Source organism: Prinia subflava, chromosome 7 (genome assembly GCF_021018805.1).
Source record: "Prinia subflava isolate CZ2003 ecotype Zambia chromosome 7, Cam_Psub_1.2, whole genome shotgun sequence".
NCBI lineage: Eukaryota > Metazoa > Chordata > Aves > Passeriformes > Cisticolidae > Prinia > Prinia subflava.
In genome coordinates, this window is record NC_086253.1 from 992,293 (window position 1) to 1,007,172 (window position 14,880).

At 53.2% G+C, this 14,880-nt stretch overlaps 1 protein-coding gene across 5 annotated transcripts in view; it reads left to right on the forward strand.

Moving 5' to 3' along the window:
- EXOC6B (exocyst complex component 6B) overlaps positions 1-14,880 on the forward strand; it is a 262,928-nt gene that overhangs the window by 176,653 nt on the left and 71,395 nt on the right. For all 5 annotated transcript variants that reach the window (XM_063401247.1, XM_063401249.1, XM_063401248.1 and 2 more), the window contains exon 19: positions 8,524-8,665. In XM_063401247.1, the coding sequence (XP_063257317.1) occupies positions 8,524-8,665 (142 nt within the window). The remainder of the gene's footprint in view (positions 1-8,523; positions 8,666-14,880) is intronic.

The following is a 14,880-nucleotide window of genomic DNA, read 5'->3' on the forward strand; positions in this document are numbered from 1 at the left end:
GAGTGAGGAGAATTAATTAATTAACAGTTTTCTTGATACCTACTGGGTTTATTTGGGGTGCAGCCCTAGAGGTTGGTGTGGCCACGGTGGGGATCGGTGCCAGCTGAGCTCCAGCCTTGAGGGGACATCTCTGGAGGCCACCAAGCTCGGGGTCACCTTGGGAACCAACCAGAAACATCAGCTGGGCTTGGTGTGTCCTTGCTTGGGCCTCTCCCTGGTTCCTTTGGACCTCTTTGTCCTGGGACCCGTTTCTTTGCAGGATCTTGAGTGCAGATCCACAGTTTTTGGGTTGTCTTTTTTTTGTTGGTTTTTTTGGTAGAGGTTATGTTTGGTTTTGTGTGGTTTTTCGAACTAAAACAAAGCTTAAAACACCCAAAACAAACCAGAAAGAAAAAATCCAGCCAAAAACCTCCACGAAAACCCGCTTGGTCCAGCTGAAAATGGACTTCTGGGCAATTAAGGAAGGGTTTATTTTTTAAGTAAACCTGTTCGAAATATTTTTAAAATTTACAAGTACTCGTCGTTCATTTGTTTTGATGCTTTGGGAAGCGTTCATGTTTTTGGGTGATGGTTTGGGGTTTTTTCTGCCACCTTCAGTGAGTGCAGAACGGTTGTTTTTTTTAAAAAAAAGCAAATCAGGACAGCACAAGCAAGGCAGGAAAAATTTCCAGAGCGGATTTACTGATCTTGCCCCCAGTTTGGGGGGATTTGGGGCAGCCAGAAGCTTCTGGAGCAGGAGGTGAGCCCTGGGAGGTCTGCGGGGTCTGAGGTCTCCATCAGTGGCCACAGAGGGAGGATCCACTGGGATTATCCCGGGATTTGTGCTACCAAACAATTGCTCATTATTTCCCTGTCACGTTCCCGTCCTCTGCAAAACATCCCCAGCGCTGCCGTATGGATTGGGAAAGTCAGGAAATTCGGTGTTGAAATTATGGGACAGCTTGTGTTTATAGAACATGGTACATGTAATACCAAAGAACTCCCAGTTTTTGGCCGGCTTTTGTGCTGCCTGAAGTCCCTGGATTTGCACGTCTAAATATCCTTAATCGCATCAGTCCCGATGCTTGTTGCGGGTGAGGAAGGAATTCTGCTGGTAGCAGAAAAACATAATTGGAAACTCTGAGAGCGCTCGGAGCCTGTCAGGCTTTGTTTTCCACGGAAAGGCTGCAGCAATTCCTCGGAGCAGGGAGGGATCTGCACCAGGAGCTGGGTTTGGGTTTCAGGGACCGCATCCCACCTGGTTTGGGCCAGGGGATGTGCAAGAAGGGATCCTTGGAAGTGCCCAAGGACCGGCTGGGCAGGGCTTGGAGCCCCCTGGGGTAGCGGGAGGTGTCGGGGTGGGCCTGGGTGACCTTTCCAGCCCACCCCGTGCCGTGATTCCCCGGCAGCCAGAGGTGCTCCTGCGGGGCGGTGGGGACTGGCAGCGCGCTCCTGATTGCACGTGAAGATTAATGGGTATTTATTTGAACAACCATTCCATTTTGGTAGCGCTTAATGAGTTCTTTGATAGCGGGTTCCTTAATTAACAAGGCAGCCTCTTGGCGTTTCCTCTCCCTAATTGGGAACAGATTGGCCGTTCCTAAACAAACGCTCCCGGCAGCGGGGCCGGGGCTGCCCCTGGTGTGGGATATGGATGGAAGGAGAGGATTTCGTGGCTGATCTCCTCAAGTGGGATGGACTTGGTGGGGGTTAGCCCGTGGAGATGGAGCCTTGGGACTGCCCAGGGACGTTTGGAGTCCCCACCCCTGCAGGTGGCACTCAGTGCTCAGGACGGGGACAAGGTGTGGTCCCGTCTCAGGCTGGACTCGGTGATCTTGGAGGGCTTTTCCAGCCTCGGTGATCCTGTGCTGGGGTGTTCTGCTAGGAGCTCCTTGGAGCATCTCTGGGAGAGCTTTGGAGCTTGGCTCCTCCCTTTCAGTGCTTGGAATGGCCGCAGGGAACCTTCTGGATTCTTTCCTGTGTGTCCTGAGAGAGCCCCGGTGGCACAGAGAGGACAGTGTCACCCTGAGCTACAGGGAACCTTCTGGATCCTTCCTGTGTGTCCTGAGGGATCCTGGGTGGCACGGGGAGGACAGTGTCACCTGGAGCCACAGAGAACCCTCTGGATCCTTCCTGTGTGTCCAGAGGGATCCTGGGTGGCACAGGGAGGACAGTGTCACCTGGAGCCGCAGGGAAGCCTCTGGATCCTTCCTGTGTGTCCAGAGGGATCCTGGGTGGCACAGGGAGGGCAGCATCACCTGGAGCCACAGGGAACCCTCTGGATCCTTCCTGTGTGTCCAGAGGGATCCTGGGTGGCACAGGGAGGGCAGTGTCACCCTGAGAGGTGTCATCACCCCAAGGTTCCATCAGGAGCTGCAGACAGAGGGATTCATTGCCAGGAATCTGGTTACAAACAGATTGAGCCACAAAACAATAAATCCATGGATTTCCCTGGGCTGACACCCTCGGAATGGCTTTGCTTGACTGAGCTTGGACCAAGGAGGCGTTTGGGAACCTTGGCCATGGAGATCTGTCAGCTTTCACCTGTGATCCCGGTTCTTCCCAGTGCAAATCCAGGTTTTGCTGGGACTTGCAGAGGTCCGAAATGCTGAGTGACCCCACAGAGCTGTTCCTGGGATGGCTTCCCGTGGATTGAGGCTCTGTGGTTTTCTGCCACATTGGTGATGAGCACTGGTGCCTCTGAGGTGTTTGTTTTCCCTTTTCCCTGCACAGAGCTCAGCTCAGGCTGGCATTCCTGCCCTGTGCTCCCTGTCCAGATCCCATCCCACCCTTTGGACAAATCATTCCTGAGCAGGAGGGACCCAGGTGTCCGGGCAGGTTGTTCCTGAAATCCAGACAGGCCCAGAGCCGGGATCAGGACGCCACCGGAGCTGGCTCGGGGCGCTGGCACGGGGACAGCCTTTGGGAGTGCCCCGCTTCTGCCACACGCCCGACAATCGTCAGGGCATTGGCGCGGGCCGGAGCCGTCCCGGCGGAGCGCGGCGGCTCCTCCGAGCAGCCCCGGGGCTCTCCGGGAGCGGCGACACCGCGGAGCCTCCCAGTCCTGCCAGGGCACAATTCCCGGCACCGCCGCCGAGGGTGCGGCGGGAATGACCTCGGGGCAGGGAACGATTTTGGGGTGGGTACTGATTTTGGGGTGGGTAATGATTTCTGGGTGGGTAATGAATTTGGAGTGGGAAATGATTTCTGGGTGGGTAATGATTTTGGGGTGGATACTGATTTTGGGGTGGGTTAAGGATTTTGGGGTGGGTTTAGGATTTTGGGGTGGATACTGATTTTGGGGTGGGTTAAGGATTTTGGGGTGGGTTAAAGATTTTGGGGTGGGTACTGATTTTGGGGTGGGTAATGATTTTGGGGTGGGTAATGAATTTGGGGTGGAAAATGGTTTCTGGGTGGGTAATGATTTTGGGGTGGGTTAAGGATTTTGGGGTGGGTTAAAGATTTTAGGGTGGGTACTGATTTTGGGGTGGATACTGATTTTGGGGTGGGTACTGATTTTGGGGTGGATACTGATTTTGGGGTGGGTACTGATTTTGGGGTGGGTTTAGGATTTTGGGGTGGGTTAAAGATTTTGGGCTGGGTACTGATTTTGGGGTGGGTTTAGGATTTTGGGGTGGGTACTGATTTTGGGGTGGGTAACGATTTTGGGGTGGGTAACGATTTTCGGGTGGGTAACGATTTTCAAGTGGGTACTGATCTTGGGGTAGGTAATGAATTTAGGGTGGGTAACAATCTCAGGTTGGATAACAATCTCAGGGTGGGTAAAGACCTCGGGGTGGGTAGCGATTTTGGGGTGCATAACGATTTTGGGGCAGGTAATTATTTTGGGGCAGGTAATATTTTTGGGGTGGGTAGCAATCTTGGGAGGGTTGGGGCTGTGGCAAACCCGTCCGTGCCGGGCTCAGCTCTGCACATCCCACAGCCGGCCAGGCAAGTCCGGCTCTTCCAGCGCCACAGGAAAACCAAAAAAAAAAAACAACCAGGAAAAAGCTCCCCCCCTCCAAGCGCTGTGAAGTGGAACTCTGTCATAAATGAGCTCCAAAGGGGCGAGGTGGGCATGTGTGGCAGGAGGATGTGCTCAATTCCTGCCAGCCCGAGCCATTCCAGGCGGGAATACAAACAACCTTCAGCCGCAGCAGCAGCTTATTAGCGCTGATATATCAGCGGGCGCGCGCTCGTTTGTCTCCTGTCAGCAGCAGCTGCTTATCCAGCAGATTTCCCGCTGTATTCCCGGGGAAATGGCCTGAAATTGATGTTCACAAGCCGCGGCTGACTTTATAAGGAGCTGCTGTAACTCGTGGAGCGCAGGGGTGAGGCAGGAAAGGATTAAGTTGGGTCTTATTTATAAGGAGTGAAACCCATAAATTCTGGGAGGGTTTTAAATCTCGGTGCCCAGGGCAGGAGCTGCTGCTCATCCCTGGTGGTACCTTCTGTTCTCTGAGCAGACATTTAACACCGTGATTGAAACTCCTGTGGCATCTCCGAGTTCTCTGATAATAAATATAAGGGAAAAAAGGGATTCAGGCTTAAAAAGCAGAAAAAAATAATTCCACATACTTCTGGTTTTCTTTGAGTAATAGTGGATCTAAACTGTGAGGCATCCATGTGTTCTTTGAGAGGAAGAACTGAGTGTTTTTAAAAGAAAAGATTTTTAGGTGTTCAAAGAATAATGCAAATAAAAGGTCATGTTCTCAGCTGGCCTGAGAAGATTCAGGTTCAGAGCGAGGACAGTGGACATCTGCACCTGAAACACTTTTAGGCCTGGCCTAATCCTGTGTGGAAGAGGCAGAAGGAAGAAAAGCTGAGCCAGAAGCTGCTCTGGGCTTGTTTGGATTCCCTTTGCCATCTCTGTGATAAGTCCTGGGAGAACATTCCCATAGGGAACATTCTGGAGTTCCCCTTCTACCCGGAGAAGCCTCTCAGAGGTGGTGCTGCCAAGCCCTGATGATGAAATTGCTTTTCCCATCCCATTTTCCCCGTTTGGGGTTAATTCAGTGACATTTCACCTCAGCTGTTTGCTGTTTTCACCCACTCGTGGGGTCACCTCTCGTTCGCTCTCTCCTGACCAGGGATGGGTGCCCAGGGCAGGGGTGGGTCCCTCCTCAGGTACCTCCAGAGGCTGATCCGACCCCTGCTGGGGTGTGGCAGGGTTGTTCCTCTGAAAGTTTGGTCGGTAGGGACAGAAAACCTTCCTGGGGTTTTTCCTTTGTGTGGGGTGTGGGAAAGGAGGGAATGCAGTGGGACCTGGACAGGCTGGAGGGGTGAGCACGTGGGAAGCTTGGGAAGTTCATCCTGAGGGATGTTCCCCTGGAGAAGGGAAAATCCAGGGAATCCACAGAGCCCCTGGCAGGGCCTGCAGGGGCTCCAGGAGAGCTGCAGAGGGACTGGGGACAAGGCCTGCAGGGACAGGACACAGGGAATGGCTCCCACTGGGAAAGGGGAGATTGGGCTGGGATCTTGTGCAGGAATTGCTGCCTGGGAGGGTGGGGAGGGCTGGGCTGGAATTCCCAGCTTTGCTGTGGCTGTCCCTGGATCCCTGGCAGTGCCCAAGGCCAGGTTGGATCCAGCTGGGACAGTGGGAGTTGTCCCTGCCCATGGATGGGATGGAACTGGATGGGTTTTAAGATCCAACCCAGACCATTCCATGGCTCACCTGGGCGTGAGGACCTCCAAGGCTTCTCCAAGGGTTACAACGCTCTGTGAATTCCCGCTGATGTGGAGCATGAGCTACTCCAGGGATTTCTCCTGCTCTTCCAGGAAGAGTCAGAGCCCTGTCCCCTGTCCTCAGCAGAGTCCCAGGGTTTGGCTGCAGAGCTTTGATTTCCCATCCTCTGTGTCCATCTGGGACATCTCAGTGACACAAGGAGGGGTTGAGGGCACTTGGAATGTCCAGGTGGAGCAGAGGAGGCTCAGGGGAGACTCATCAGGATTTGCTCCTCCTGAGGGGCAGCTGTGACAGGGACAGGACTGGGGAACACCTGGAGCTGTTCCAGGAGAGGGTCAGGCTGGATTTCAGGGAAAGGTTCCTAATCCAGAGGGTGCTGGCACTGCCCAGGCTCCCCAGGGAATGGGCACAGCCCCGGAGCTCCAGGAGTGTTTGGACAGCGCTCCAGGGGTGCCCAGGGTGGGATTGTTGGGGGGATCTGTGCAGGGCCAGGGGTTGGATCCACAACCCTGTGGGTCCCTCCCAACTCAGGATATTCCTGATTCTGTCAAAACTCCTCGACCACAGCAAAAACTCGAGTGTCTGTTGGAAGTAATGAAGAAAAATCACGGCCGGGCAGCGCCGCACTTCCCGCAGCTTTCGGAGATGAGGAATGGGCACGAGCGGGGTTTTAAATAACCCAGCGTGTCAGGAAAGCACAAACAAATGATGAAAAGCAAAGAAAAAACCCCAGAGCTCTGCTAAACTTTATGGCTGCCATGCTTCATCTTCATTTTGGTGCAGGTGTTTGTTGGGAGGTGAGTGATGGACGCTGCGGAGCCTGGGAGCGGCGGTGGGCGGGAGATGGAGCACCCTGCCCTGCAACGCACGGCTCGGCTCCTTTTTTAAATAAAACAAACATTTCTCCCCTCCTGCTGAAGATGGATGTGGCCTGAAGATCCAAACCAACTTTGCAGGGAATAAACCCTTGCCGGCACAGACATCAAACCTTGCCGTGCCGTGATAACGAAACCGGCGACGCCGAGCTGGAAAACGCGGCGTAAACGCCGCATTTAATCCCAGTTTAAACACAGCTTGTAAAGCCCTTGTAAGAGTCACTGAGAGCTCCTAAGCCACGCCTGGGTGTCAGGAAAGTGTGCTAAGAGCCCTTTGTGAGTGTTTGAGGACATAATCTCCTGCTGGAGCTGTTCTCAGGGCAGCACCGTGATCCAAACCCTCCCTCGTGGGGTTGTGCACGCAGGCACCGGGATCATTCCCTGTGGTGTCAGCACGAGGGTCTGGGCACAATCCCGCTCTTGTCCCAAAGGGTTTCCCCGTTTTTATGGGTTTAATTCCTGTTGCAGACCCACCTGCCGTAGAGAGGGTCAGGTTGGGGTTGGGAATGTCCACGGTCAGGTTGGTTGGGGCTTGGAGCAAGCTGGGATGGCGGGAGGTGCCCATGGGATGAGATGGGCCTTCCCACCCAGACATTCCATGAATCCCTGATAATCGCTGGGATGTTGTTTTCCCGTGTTAGGACACGATGAGAGCTCCTTGAGCTCTTCCCCCAAAGCTCTCCTGCACTGGAGCTTCTCCCAGCTGCACCCAACAAGGCCTAACCCTTCCCGGAGCCCAATTCCCAATTCCCCAGTTCCAGAGGGGATTCCCAGGGAAGAGGGCAGTGGTGACGTTGGGCGCCGTGGGGAGATCCCATCACAGATGGGACACGCTGAGGAGGCTGGGCTGGGACAGAGAGGTTCTGTGGTGCCTTTAACTGAGGAGTGTGGGCTGGGCTGGGGAAGTTTTGTGCTGGTGGCTTTAACTGAGGGGGCAGGGCTGGTCTAGAGGAATTCTCTGGTAGCTTTACCAGGGACACTGGGCTGGCCTGGAAAAGGTCTCTGGTGGCTTTACTGAGGAGGTTTGGCTGGGCTGGGGAAGTTTTTTGGTGGCTTTGACTGAGGAGGTTTGGCTGGGCTGGAGGAGTTCTGGGGTGGATTTAACCGAGGAGGTTTGGCTGGTTTAGAGACATTTTGTGCTGGTGGCTGTAACTGAGGAGGTTTGGACTGATCTAGAGACGTCCTGTGCTGGTGCCTGTAACTGAGGAGGTGGTGCTGGAGAAGTTCTCTGGTGCCTGTAAGGCTGTAACTGAGGAGGTTTGGCTGGGCTGGAAAAGTTCTCTGGTGGATTTAACCAAGAAGGTTTGGCTGAGCTGGAGAAGTTCTCTGCTGGCTTTGCCTGAGGAGGTTTTGCAGCTCTGGAGAAGTTCTCAGGTGGCTTTGCCTGAGGAGGTGTTGCAGCTCTGGAGAAGTTCTCTGCTGGCTTTGCCTGAGGAGGTTTGGCTGCACTGGAGAAGCTCTCCAGTGGCTGTAAGGCTGTAACTGAGGAGGTTTTGCAGCTCTGGAGAAGTTCTCTGCTGGCTTTGCCTGAGGAGGTTTGGCTGCTCTGGAGAAGCTCTCTGCTGGCTTTAAGGCTGTAACTGAGGAGGTTTTGCTGCACTGGAGAAGTTCTCTGGTGGCTTTGCCTGAGGAGGTTTGGCTGCTCTGGAGAAGCTCTCTGCTGGCTTTAAGGCTGTAACTGAGGAGATTTGGCTGCTCTGGAGCAGTTCTGTGCTGGCTTTGCCTGAGGAGGTTTTGCAGCTCTGGAGGAGCTCTCTGCTGGCTTTGCCTGAGGAGGTTTGGCTGCTCTGGAGCAGTTCTGTGCTGGCTTTGCCTGAGGAGGTTTTTTTGCTCTGGAGCAGTTCTGTGCTGGCTCCACCGCGGGGCTGGTCCAGCCTGCAGAAGCTGTCCGGTGTCTGGGTGGCGCTGGCCCTGACACTTGTCTGTTTGTCCCGCTGACACGTGTCTGTTTGTCCCGCTGACGCGTGTCCGTTTGTCCCGCAGGGGAAGGTGGCCCAGACCGCCTGCATGTCGGCCTGCAAGCACCTCTCGACGTCGCTGCTGCAGCTGCTGCTGGAGGCCGAGGTGCGGCAGCTCACGCTGGGGGCCCTGCACCAGTTCAACCTGGACGTGGAGGAGTGCGAACGTAAGAGCCCGGGATCAGTTCCACATTTCCCCCAAAATCCACGTTCTGGCTTTCCTGGGTGGGGTGGAGGTCGGGATGTCTCGTGTTCGTCACAGAATCCTGGAATGCTTTGGGTGGGAAGGGGCCTCAAAGCTCATCCAGTTCCATGGGCAAGGACACGTCCCACTGTTCCAGGGAGCTCCACGCTGGCCTGGGACACTGCCAGGGATGGGGAGGGAATGGACAGGGACACATCCCACTGTCCCAGGGAGCTCCACGCTGGCCTGGGACACTGCCAGGGATGGGGAGGGAATGGACAGGGACACGTCCCACTGTCCCAGGGAGCTCCACACTGGCCTGGGACACTGCCAGGGACGGGAGTGACTCAGTGACATCGGCTCTGTTGGGTTCATCATCCCACTGCAAGACAGGTTCTTCCATCCTTCATCCAACACTTCCCTGACCAGATTTTACTCCAGCTGCCCCCATCAACACTGAGATTACATTCATTGCTGGGAACGATCCCCCAGCAGGAATTTTGTTGTTTCCAGCAAGGGTTTTTCCATGTTTTAGCATCCACTTGCCATTTTCCAGCCCTCAGCTGCCCAGCCTGGGAGAAGGATCCCAGTTTAACCATTCCCATCCAGATCCTGCAGTGCCTGATTTTTCTCGATCCCCGAATTTCTGACACTGCTGAATTCCTGATTGCAAATTCCACTTTTGTGTCCCCTCAGCGCCTCGGGAGCAGCTGTGTTCCCATGGGTGTCTGCCGAGGGGCGGGCACCAGAGCTGGGAATATCGGGAAGCCTTTGTCATCCCTAATAATTCCCTGCTTTTTTTGGCTGCAAACGCTCCAAACGCAGCAGTTTTCCTCCCCATCCCTGGATCACGGAGCAGCAGCTCTCAGGGAAGAGCCAAGGAGGACGGGTGGGATTCACAGCAGGGTGGAAAAAGCACAATTCCTGCAATTCCGGTTGTTTTGCAGCCCGAGCCATCCCGGGAGCTCTCAGACATCCTGGAGCAGCAGGGTCGGGGACTGTCCCCAGCCCTGTCCCGAGGTGCCAGCGGAGCAGGGAATGGAGATGGATGCTGGAGCTGGAGCCTCCCCATCCATCACTGTCAGCCCCAGAAGAGACAAAATCCTTTTCCTTTCCAGCAGCAAAACCTGTCCCCCCTCATGCCCACGGTGGTGGCTCTGCTGCTCCCGGGAATCCCTCCAGTCTGGGGTTTTTGGAGCAGAAACCCATCAAGGTTTGAATTTTGGGATGAGCCATGTCCAAGAGGGAAGTGATATATTCAGAAAATAGGTTTCAGTTTGCAAGGCTGGGCTTTATTCTTGCGTTTTTGGTGATTTTTTAAGCCTTTTTTAACCCGAAAGCACAGATGAGAATCTCAACATCCTCACAGCACCAGTTCGTGCCTCTGCCTCCATCCTCCTCCCCCCAGATTCCCAAACCTTGCCCAATCCAGCAGCTTTATCTTGCATTTGTCACATTAAAATAGGATTTTATGTTTGTCTGGAGCCCTTCCAGTGAGTGCCATGATGAGGGAACGGGGCTGCAGAGTTTTGGTGCTGGAGTTTATTAAGGTTTTGTCCTTGAATGCTGAAGAAATAATCTGGTTTAAGGAGAGGTGAGGTGAAGGAAGGAAATCATTTAATTGTATGTTAGGCATAGTTTGAAGGTGATGAAGATAATTTTCTCCTTATTAGAATCAGATCCAATACACATTAGAAGTAAATCTGTTTATAAACACAATTGACATCAGGAGAGGTGAAAAATATTGAAAATATTAGACTTAAAACAAGCTAAATGAATTCTCCTGATTTTGGGGTTAATTAAATATTTCCCAATTTATAAACAGGATGGAAATAAAAGGCCAGGATGGACATTGGGGCTTGGATGCACCTGGGACAGTGGGATCTGTCCCTGCCCTGGCAGGGGTGGGATGAAGATGCTCTTTAAGGTCCCTCCCAACCCAAACCAGTCTGGGATTCCGGGATTCTGGGATTCTGTGGTGCTTGGCAAGAAGATGAGGTTGTGATGGGACCCCTCACCTGCTCTTTAAATCTCCCCTTTCCTTAAATCTGTGCTTTTTTGGTGTGTTCAAAACACAGAAAATACAATTTATTCATTTTTTATTGGTTTTCTCATCTTCCAAAAGGAAGGACTGAGGACACACAGTGAACTAAACAGACACCAAGGGCCAGACCTGTCATGTGGATATCCCTGTAATCAGCAGCATTTTTGGTGTGAAAGAGGTGAAAAGAGCAGAGCAGCCACGCCGTAAAAATCCTTTTAGGTTGCTGGTGATGAGAGAAGCCTGGGAAAAATCCAAGCTGTTTTCCATGGCTTTGTCCTGGGGAGGCCACGGAGTCTCCAGCTGGACAAATCCCAGAGGAGTGCAGGGTTCTGGGTGGTCAGGGAGAACATCTTGGGTTTTCCCAGCAGGAAGGTGTTTCCCAGGGTGTTGGAAGGCTTTTGGGAGCAGCTTCCGTGGATTTGAGTGCTGGGATGGCACGGGTGGCTCTGGGGAAGCCCAGGGGGGGATTTGGGATGTGGTTTTGGGCAGGTGTTGGTTGCAGCCCTGGCTGGGATGGTTTGGCTGTCGGGGCTCCTCTCCTGTCCTGTCCTGTCCTGTCCTGTCCTGTCCTGTCCTGTCCTCTCCTCTCCTCTCCTCTCCTCTCCTCGAATCTCCTCGAATCTCCTCGAATCTCCTCGAATCTCCTCTCCCCCCCTTTTAGGCCTGGACTAAGGCACAGCCTAAAGGAGCTGCCTAGGAAGTCTCAGTGGGACTCATCTCAGCATGGTTCAGTTTAGGAGCCACTGCTGGGTTAAAAAGAAGCAAAAAAACCCCAGAGAGGGGGAAGAAAATCCCAAAGATTTTTTGGGACCTGTAAATAGAGGAGGTGATGCTTTTTACAGGAAAGGCATTCCATTTTTTCCCAGGGCTTCTTGTCTCCCAGAATGCATCCACAATCCAGGATTTACAGTGCAATGGGATTTTTTTAATTCCCACATGCCCTGCTCTGCTCTTTTTGAACTGATAAATGCATATAAAAACATATAATTTAATAAATATATATTTTTTCCACCTCCCCTCTACCTCAGACGCAGTGGGAATCAAATGTAACAACCCAGATTTGGAAGTGACAGCCGAAAAATCCCAAAGAAATGGGGCTGTTCTCACTCCAGGAAGTGTTTCCCATCTCCATAACGGATTCCAGCAGTGGCTGAGGGGTTTTTACAATCCTCAAATCATAAAATGAGCAATTCCATAACCTCCAAGTTCCTTTTAACTGCTGCTTTTTGGGAAATTAAAAGCGCCCTAAAAACGTATCTTTCAAATTCCATGAAATGCCCTATTTTTAGTCAGCCCCTCTCCTGGGGATCAGCCAGACACACACCCAGCTGGAATTCTCCATCCCAGCAGGTTGTCCCAAAATGCGCCCACGTGGATCCGTTCCCACCTCCTTCTTGGCTGCCTTATCTGGGAATTTCTCACATGGAAATCCCGGGATTTGGGGAAAGTGCCGGGGTTTGTCCACGGTGCTGGAGTCATCCTCTCCCCTGGCATGATCTGAAGAATTCCCAGATGTTCTTCCAACCTGTGATCCGTCAGGGATTGGAGTCTGTGGTGCTGGAGTTAGGATATCCCTAACTGGTGCACCAGGAAAAACCGGGATTTGGGGGAAAATGGGAATGTTGCAGTGGAGAGATGGGAAGAGGTTTAAGCAGAACAGAGCAGGAGAGGAATGTCCTCCCCACAGGTGCCCCAGGGCCTGGGGACAGATTTGGGCACCTCCCGCCAAGAGAGACCCTGAGGGGCTGGAGCGTGTCCAGGGAAGGGAAGGGAGCTGGGAAGGGGCTGGAGAATTCCTGAGGGAGCTGGGAAGGGGCTGGAGAATTCCTGAGGGAGCTGGGAAGGGGCTGGAGAATTCCTGAGGGAGCTGGGAAGGGGCTGGAGAATTCCTGAGGGAGCTGGGAAGGGGCTGAGCCTGGAGAAAAGGAGGCTCAGGGGGACCTTGTGGCTCTGCACAAGTCCCTGACAGGAGGGGACAGCCAGGGAACAGGGACAGGACACAGGGAATGGCTTCCCACTGCCAGAGGGCAGGGATGGGTGGATCTTGGGAAGGAATTCCTGCCTGGGAGGGTGGGCAGGCCCCGGCACAGGTTGCCCAGAGAAGCTGTGGCTGCCCCTGGATCCCTGGAAGGCCAAGCTGGACCCCCAGCCTGGCCTCGGACACTTCCAGGGATGGAAATTCCACAGCCTCTTGAGGTGATGGTGGGATGGGCACAGTTCACATTTGCTGGTGTTGGAATTTGATGATCTGAGACCTTCACATCTGCCAGGACACATCCACTGCACCTTGGGAACCTCTGGAGATCCATGACCCGACTCTTAAGCCAGTCCTATGGATTCTGTTCCAAATTTCTTGGCACACATCTCCAACATCCTTCTGAAGAGCTTCTTTTTCTTCAACTTGAAAAACATCTCATGGTCAGCCCCTGAGGAGTCCCTCCCTGGGCTGTGGGTGCTCCTCAGCCCTGGCACCACTCCTTCCTCTGCAGCCACAGCACTCCAGGCCCATCTTTGTTCCATCAGACTGATGGGGAGGGAGAGAAGTTTTCCTTTAATCTGACCCAGTTCAGAGTGTTTTGGGTAACTCCTCCCTCTTCCCACAGCTCTCTAAAATTACCCAGCTGGGAACGAGCTTTGAGAGCTCGGGCTGTAATGGGGAACAGCTTCAGAGCTGTGTGGGAATGGTGTGGGAGAAGCTCAATGTGGGAATTGGGATCTTCCCTCTGTTCCTCGTGCCTCAATTCCTACCCAGCATTTCTCCCTTTTTCCCACCTGTGAGCTTCTCCAGAGTCCATGCATGGATTTGTTCTTCGGCCTCAGTGTCCTCAAGGTGTCACTTCGTTCCTGTGGATACTGAGCAGGAGGTCCCATCAAGGGATTTTCTAGGACGGCCTTCCAAGGCTTTATCCAAACAGATCCCATCACTTGGCTTTTCTAGGACAACCTTCCAAGGCTTTGTCCAAGGAGCTGCCATCAAGGGCTTTTCTAGGAGAGCCTTCCAAGGCTTTATCCAAACGGATCCCATCACTTGGCCTTTCTAGGACGGCCTTCCAAGGCTTTATCCAAGGAGCTCCCATCACTTGGCTTTTCTAGGACAACCTTCCAAGGCTTTATCCCGGGAAGATGACTTCAAGTTCTCCATCCTTCCCATCACTTGGCTTTTCTAGGACAGCTTTCCAAGGCTTTATCCCGAGAATCCTTCCTTGAGGAATCCTGAGATGGTTGATTCCCCAGATCTTTTCCATGCCCATGAGCAGATCGGTCCATGTTCCCTTCCCTGGGAGCTGCTTCAGCCTTCATCTCAGAGGTGCCACCACGAGTCCCGTGTGACTCAGAGGAGATCTTGCCCTGAAATGACGTTTTTGAGGGATGAAGTCACCGTCTGTGTCCGTTTTTACCGCTCAATCCGCGCAGGGCCCTGTCCGTGCGTGCGCAGCCGTGCCGGGGGCACAGGGAGATCCCCCCGTTGGCTGTAATTAATTAATTTACAGTGGATGTCTCTTTTCTGCCGTGCCTTTGAACTCTTTATTCTTTGTCCATTGTAAAGGGCTTAACGGTTCCTGTTCCTTGATTCTTTCATCAGTGAAATGTTTTGGAAGGGAGGTTGGAGTCCCCCTGTGACCTGCCCTGGGTGGCCCAAGCCTGTAGACCTTGCAAAGACATTACTTTTTTGGCCTGAACACAAACCCCTCAAACCTTTAGCCTGGCTAAATGCTTTGTACAAACAGCCGCATACTGATCTGCTCTATTCTGCGGTGATTTTCTGCTCAAGGGGCTGCTCTGTAGGTTGCTTGCTGTGTTTGCCACTTGCCTTGGTCGTGAAGACAGCACAATGAGCGAACCCGACAGTACCGAGGCCAACGCTGCGCTCGGTTGTTCCGAGAAAATTATCCTGAAATCTGCTTGAAGAGATTAAACCCAAGAAGAACTGGCTGTGTCTCTGCTCTAAAGCTCCGCTCCCGTCTTTGTTCCTCCTTTTCTGCGCCGAGACTTTGTTCATTCCTCCCTCAGAATGGGTTGGTGGCATTGGTATGTAAAGTGTGACCTGCGATTACAGGAGGTGCAGCTCCTTCTCCAGCAGCCCAGGGGAAACATTGCATTCATTCCTGCAGCCCGGGGCTGCGGCAGCTTTTCCGAGTGTCTGGGCCGAATTC